This window comes from Protobothrops mucrosquamatus, unplaced genomic scaffold (genome assembly GCF_001527695.2).
Source record: "Protobothrops mucrosquamatus isolate PMUCROS unplaced genomic scaffold, P.Mucros_1.0 scaffold3170, whole genome shotgun sequence".
Lineage (NCBI taxonomy): Eukaryota > Metazoa > Chordata > Lepidosauria > Squamata > Viperidae > Protobothrops > Protobothrops mucrosquamatus.
This window is the reverse complement of record NW_015389169.1, coordinates 40,050-46,498: the sequence shown is the minus strand read 5'-3', so window position 1 is coordinate 46,498 and position 6,449 is coordinate 40,050. Positions and strand designations below refer to the sequence as shown.

Here is a 6,449-nt window from a genome sequence, read left to right as displayed (position 1 = left end):
CTTAGTAGGTTGCCTCTACAGCTATTAGAATCAGATCCTGCACTGGCCAACCACATCCTGTCTATCCAGGATTTGCCGGAGTCTCCCCTCAATGCAGGGGATGTTGCTGCAGAAACTGCTACTGATCACACGCTGAGCCGTGTGTTGAATTGGGTGATCACAGGATGGCTGAGGAATTCTGGGAGTTGAAGTCCACAAGTCATAAAAGGGCCAAGTTTGAAGACCCCTGATTTAACAATTCAATTATTTAAAATAAATTAATTTTTTTTTAATTTTTTGTCATTCACATTTCATTCTGTCCCTCCTTTTTCAACCTTTCTTAATGATTCTATTCCACCATTTCTTTGATATTAGTGTAACTCTTGTCCTGCAATGAATTGGCCGTGGTGAGTTGTCCCACAGCGAGTTGGCTGTGGTGAGTTGGCTGTGGCAAATTGTCATAGACCCCAACCAATCCTTGTTGATTCAGCATCACCGCTGAGAACTACAACCAAATGGTACAACATGGAATGTCCTGATGTCCAGGATGTAGAAATTGAAATAATAAATAAAGAAGCAAGCGAGCTGTTCTACTTCCCTCCCCTCTCATTTGTTCCACTTTTATCTTTTCCCAGAATAATCAGCTAAGCATTCCTTGGCACAAAGCTTAAGGTTTATTAGGCTATTAGCTACCCCTAATTAGATTTATTGTTTAAAACTAGACATTTCAAATTGTTTGAATTGGATTTCTTTTTGCAAACTTTGGACTTCCTTTAAGTCTCCTCATTCATTGCTCTTGAGCATGACGGTGCCATTTTGCCAACTTAAAGATGGATATTCAGAAAACCAAGCTGGGTACTGTATTAGAAAACAGTATTGGTTCTCAGTTTGGAACTTTGATCAGAAATTTAATAGGGTTCATTATGTGAATGATTGATTCATCAGTGTGTAAGTACTTGCACACAACTTTGTATATCACTGTCTTTATCCTTTCAGCATGTTTGTACTCCTATGCCAGTATCTTCACTGATGCCTTTTGTCTTCCTATTGGCCAATGGGGAGATGTCAAAAATGGCAACCAACCAATTCCTCTTTCCCTGTCTTCATTCTCACCTCTTTGCCTGTGGCTTTTAAAACAAAGCATAATTGTGGCCCTTGCAAGGGAAGAGTAGCAAAACTGATAAATGGACTTCGCTAATGTCAAGGTGTCATGACATGCCATGGATAGAGGGAGGAAAAGAAATCCCTAAAGCTGAGGTGAGACGAACAGGGAATTCCTGCCATTGACAAACTGTCCACTGCACAACTCCAGATGTTTCCTCTAGAACAGGGGTCCCCAACCCCCAGGCTGTGGCCCACTACAGACCGTGCCCTATTTGAAACTAGGCCACACAAGAGGTGGGCCAATGTGCGCATGCAGCTGTACTTGTGCAAGCGGCACCCCAAGGCTTCTCTTCTTTCTTCCATAAGTGGAGCTGGCCACCCATATGCGCCGGCCTGCCAGTCTTGGGGCCCAGTTCACCTCTCACTCCCCCCCAGCCGGGCTGCCAATGCTCCAAAAGTGGTGAGAACAGAGGCTGAGTGGAATGAGAGTGCCGTGCTCAGTTTCGCTGACTCACCGAGGCTGACTGCACAGGACACTGATCTGCTTTTGGAGAGTCAGGCTGCCTCAGTGAGTCTGAAGGAGCACGAGACCACGTTCCCAAAGGTGTCTCTTCTCCATGCCAAAAGCTTTTGCAAAAGGACGAAAGGTGTTGGGGGAACTGTTATATCTTCGGTTCTTTAGGCATTGAATGAGGCAGAGTGTTGAAACAGCAACAAGTTTATTAACTCAGAACAGAAGCAGCCCTAAAGGCTGCTGCACAGCTATTTATACAGTTAGCCTCTAGGTGGCAACCAATAGGTTTAAAGTAACAGTTTCCCACCCCAAACCTAATTATCAGCTTGGAGACAGCCAGTCTGGCTTTCAGTAACAGCAACTGTTAAACAATACAGCAATGTAGGTCAGACATTAAGCAAGTGATTTAAAACAGTTGTGGCCAATACATTACACCCCTTCCTCCTAGATGGCTCAAACTCTCAATTGCTGAGCATAGTCCTGCAGATATTTAGGCGGCCTTCTTTACCGTTCTGAACGTCTAGGGGTTGCAGGGGTCTCCCGGTCTACCCGCTCACCTGCCCGGCTGGGTAGACCAGGACTCTGAGGTCCAGTGAAGTCAGGTTGACTCGGGTCCCTTTGGCTGGCCAGTCCCGGTCGGCCCAAACCAAAGTCCAATCGTGCAGCAAAGTCTGCAGGGCTGTCCCTCAGCGCAGTTTGCCGGTCCTGTTCAGCGGATACTGTCTGTCTGGGGGAAGCTCTCCTACGGCCTTTTCCCCGTCTCCTTGAGTAAGAGTTCTGTTGGAGCGTGCAAGCTCCTCTGTTGGGCTGCTGTCGCACGGCCCTTGCATGCGGCCCTCTTGAGAGGCCTGAGCCAGCGACTGGTTCGCTAGCCTCCAACGCAGCTGGTCAATGTGCTGGCGAATGACTCGCCCATCTTCCAGGACCACCTCATAAGAGAGTGGTCCCGACACCTTAACAACCACGGCTGCCACCCACAAAGCCCCTTGCCCGTAATTCCGGGTCCAAACCCAGTCACCCACTTGCAAATTCTGAGGTGCCTTTGGCTGAGCAGAGTCCGAGGCAACCCGGTCGGGGTGCAGCCTGTGCAGCTTGGTGATCAAACGGCCCCATCTGAGTTCGGCAGGGCTTCTGCCCGTGGTGGTACAGGGAGTTGTGCGTTGGCAGAGTAGAAAATCTGCCAGTCTGTGGTGCCAATCCCCTGTGACAATCCGTTTTAGTGATTCCTTGGTTGTGCAGACCATGCGTTCCGCTTGGCCGTTTGAGGCCGGGTGAAAGGGAGCCGACATGGCGTGCCGTATTAGATTTGCCCTGAGGAAAGACTGGAATTCAGAAGCGGTAAACTGAGCCCCATTATCAGAGACTAACATGTCTGGAAGTCCGTGTGTTGCAAAGATTCTGCGCAGTTCCTGGATGGTCCTGGCAGTAGTCATAGTAGGGACTGGTGCGACCTCTAACCATTTAGAATGGCTATCTACCACTATTAGAAACAGCTGTCCCTGAAAGGGCCCGGCAAAATCGATGTGGATTCTTGACCACGGTGTGTGTGTGTCCTCCCATCGGTGGACAGGGGCTTGCGGCATCTCCGGTCTGGATTGCTGGCATGTGTAGCAACCATGTACTTGGGCCTCGATGGCTTTATCTAGCCCTGGCCACCAAAGGTAGCTCCTCGCAAGTGCCTTCATCCGGACTATTCTTGGATGACCCTCGTGCAGAGACTCTAGGACCCTGGGCCTTGAAGAGCTCAGGACTATGACACTACTTCCCCAAAGGATGCACCCCTTATGAGCTGAAATCTCATCTTTTCTCATGAAGAAACTCTGAAATTCTGGCCCTGGACATTTGTCCAGCCTTCCTGTGTGTACCCAGTTTAGCACACGACTCAGCGTTTTGTCAGCTGCTGTCTCAGCAGCTATGTCCCCAGCATGAAGGGGAGATTCTGGCAAATCCTGGATAGCCAGGATGCGTGCAGCCAGAGCTGGATCTGGCTCCACATGTGGCAGGGGCAACCTGCTCAGGCTGTATGCATGGCCCATTTCCTTGCCCAGTTTGTGAATCATCCTGTAGCTGTAGGCTGACAGGAAGATAGACCACCTCAGCATTCGAGGAGACAGAATCTGAGGTGTCTGTTTGTTTGTGGTGAACAACCCTAGGAGTGGCTTGTGGTCCGTGAAGACCGTGAACTGGCGGCCATACAAGTAGTCATGGAACTTTTTAACTCTGGCCACAATGGCCAGAGCCTCCTTGTCAATTTGCGCGTAGTTGCGCTCTGCAGACGATAGGGTCCTGGAGTAATACGTGATGGGCTTCTGCCTCCCATCAGCCATTAAGTGGATTAACACAGCCCCAACCCCATACGGGGATGCATCACATGCAATGCAGACAGGCAGCTGCTCATTGAAATGAGTGAGAACTGAGTTCAACGACAGCAGTGATTTGACTGCTTGGAAGCTACTCTCGTGGACACTGGTCCACTGCCACTGAGCTTGTCTATCCAAGAGCTGGTGTAATGGCTCTGCCACTGCGGCCTTGTTTGGGAGGAAGGCATGGTAAAAATTCAAAAGGCCTAGGAAAGCCTGAAGTTCTCCCTTTGACTTCGGCCTTGGGGCCTGCTGGATTGCTTTTAATTTGGATTCCACCAGATGAATGCCTTCGGCATCGATACGGAAACCAAGGAACTCGGTTGACTCTACCCCAATCTTGCACTTTTCTTTTTTTAGTTTAAGTCCCACGTCACGGAACCGCTTAAGGACGGCCTTAAGCTGTTCAGCCAGAATCTCAACCGATTCCCCAGCAATGAGGACATCATCGAAGTAGGGGCAAACCCCTGGAATTCCCTTGAGCGTGCGCTCCATCACTCCCTGGAACAGCCCTGGGGCTACACTCACCCCAAACTGTAGGCGCTTAACCTTAAAAGCCCCCCTATGGGTGACAATGGTCTGGGCTACGGCCATGGCCTCGTCCATGGGCAGTTGTTGATAGGCCTGTGCCAAATCTAATTTGGCGAACACACGGCCTCCTTGCAATGACGCCAAAATATGGCTGACAACTGGCACAGGGTACATGTGCTGTTGAAGTGCCCTGTTGAGGGTGCACTTATAGTCAGCACATATTTGCACTTCCCCGTTGGCCTTTAATGGCATTACTATGGGGGTCTCCCACACCCCACTGTCTATGGGCTGCAATACCCCTTGTTCCACTAGCTTATCCAGCTCTGCATCGATTTTGGGTTTTAACGCGAAAGGCACTCTACGAGACTTGATCCGTATTGGAGTTACCATAGGATCAAGCTTGAGGGTGATCGGAGGACCCTTGTACTCCCCTAGACTAGAACTGAAAACATCCGTGAACTCTTGGCAGACTGCACACAGATCTGCCGCTTGTGTTCGGTGAATGCCGGTTACTTGACTGCCCAATACATCAAACCAATTGAGCCCTATGAGTCTTGTGTGTTGGCCTTCTACCACTACGACATCTAGTGGCCCCTTGAACCCCTTGAATTCCACCAGAAGTGTGGCTTCACCTTTGACCGCCACTCGGGAGTTTTGGAAGTCTGTGAGTAGTAGATTACATGGACGAAGCTTGGCCCATCTGTTGCTATGATGGCATAGGTGTCTGAATGTTCCTTGTGAAATGATGGACATGGCTGAGCCCATGTCCAGTTCCATCTTGCATGGAACTCCCTGAAGCTTGACCTGTAGTCTAAGCTTCTGCTTTAAGGGGCGATGGGCACCAGTGTGGAATACGCTCCTTTGGCTGGAGCAGAACCCTACTCGGTGTTGATCCGGGGCCCTGGTACCTCTCCTGAATGCGTCTTCTTTCGGGCGGTCCCTCTGACGACCTTGGCAGACAGCTGTGATGTGGCCTGGTTTGCCACAGGCCTGGCACATTGCAGTTCGGAATCGGCAATCCGTGCGTTGATGGCGGCCTCCACAGCCCATGCATCTAAGGAACGGAACTGCCTTCCCAGCTGGCTACGGTCCCTTCTCCGGGTGCTTTTGTAGCTGGTCGACTTCGTAGTCTGAGTCGGTGTCTTCCATCCACTCGGCGTCCTCATGGTGGATGGCTTCAGTGCTTGGCACACTTTTGGAGGGCCGCAGAGCTTTAACGGCCCCTCCGGCGGCTTCGTCCACCATGACCTCCTTCAAGGCCTCTTGTAGCGAGTCTCCTTAGTGAACAGTTTTTGTTGGGGCTCTCGATTCCGGAGTCCGCAGACTAAACGGTCTCGTAGTCTCTCCTCCAAATCCGCGAAATTGCAGAGTCGGGACGCTTGACGAAGAGCGGCAATGAATTCTGTTGCAGACTTGCCGGGTTGTTGCTCCCGCTGCTCAAAAGCGTGCCTCCACGCTATAACGGATAATTTGGGCTCGAAGTGGTCTCGGAGCTTTTTTTTTAAGTCCGCGTAGGTGACCGACTCGAGCGGCGCCGGGGCGACCAGGTTCTCTGCAATTTCGAAGGTGGCGCGGCCGTACACGCAGAGGAGTGTCGCGGCCTTCAATCCATCTTCGGCGACCTGGTTGGCGCGGAGGTAATTTTCGACGCGGGAGTTGTAGGACGCCCATCTCTCTGGGTGAGTTACATCGAATTCTTCGAGCTTCCCGACCTTCGCCATGGTGGTTTGTTTCTTCGTTCAATGCCTTGCGCTGCTGGCTTCTGTGTAGGCCCTAGGACGGATCCTTCGGGCGTGGTGGTCTCCAGCATGGCTTGCTGGCAGACCGAGGGGTGGGGAACGTAGTTCCTGTCAGGCTCTGTGCTGACCTCACCCCCTAGTGACTTCAAGCTCTCTCAATGAAGCAGCACATCCCATCCTCGTCGCCACTGTTATATCTTTGGTTCTTTAGGCATTGAATGA

At 50.9% G+C, this 6,449-nt stretch overlaps 1 protein-coding gene across 1 annotated transcript; it reads right to left on the bottom strand.

The window, feature by feature from the left end:
* Positions 1-2,283: 2,283 nt before the first annotated feature.
* LOC107297183 (uncharacterized protein K02A2.6-like) lies at positions 2,284-4,740 on the bottom strand. Its single transcript, XM_029286245.1, has 3 exons — positions 4,645-4,740; positions 2,885-3,378; positions 2,284-2,782 (listed from the first exon to the last, which is right to left on the bottom strand). Exons 1-3 carry the CDS (start codon positions 4,738-4,740, stop codon positions 2,284-2,286), a joined length of 1,089 nt encoding a protein of 362 aa, XP_029142078.1.
* Positions 4,741-6,449: the final 1,709 nt, after the last annotated feature.

Excerpts from the sequence above, each read along its gene's own strand:
- LOC107297183 (XM_029286245.1), bottom strand. The coding sequence starts at position 4,740 with ATGCCATTAAAGGCCAACGGGGAAGTGCAAATATGTGCTGACTATAAG. Across the intron at positions 3,379-4,644 it reads ACATGTACCCTGTGCCAGTT|GGGTGCATCCTTTGGGGAAG; the intron begins GTCAGCCATATT and ends TCAGCTCATAAG. Across the intron at positions 2,783-2,884 it reads AATCTAATACGGCACGCCAT|ACTGGCAGATTTTCTACTCT; the intron begins GTCGGCTCCCTT and ends TTGGCACCACAG.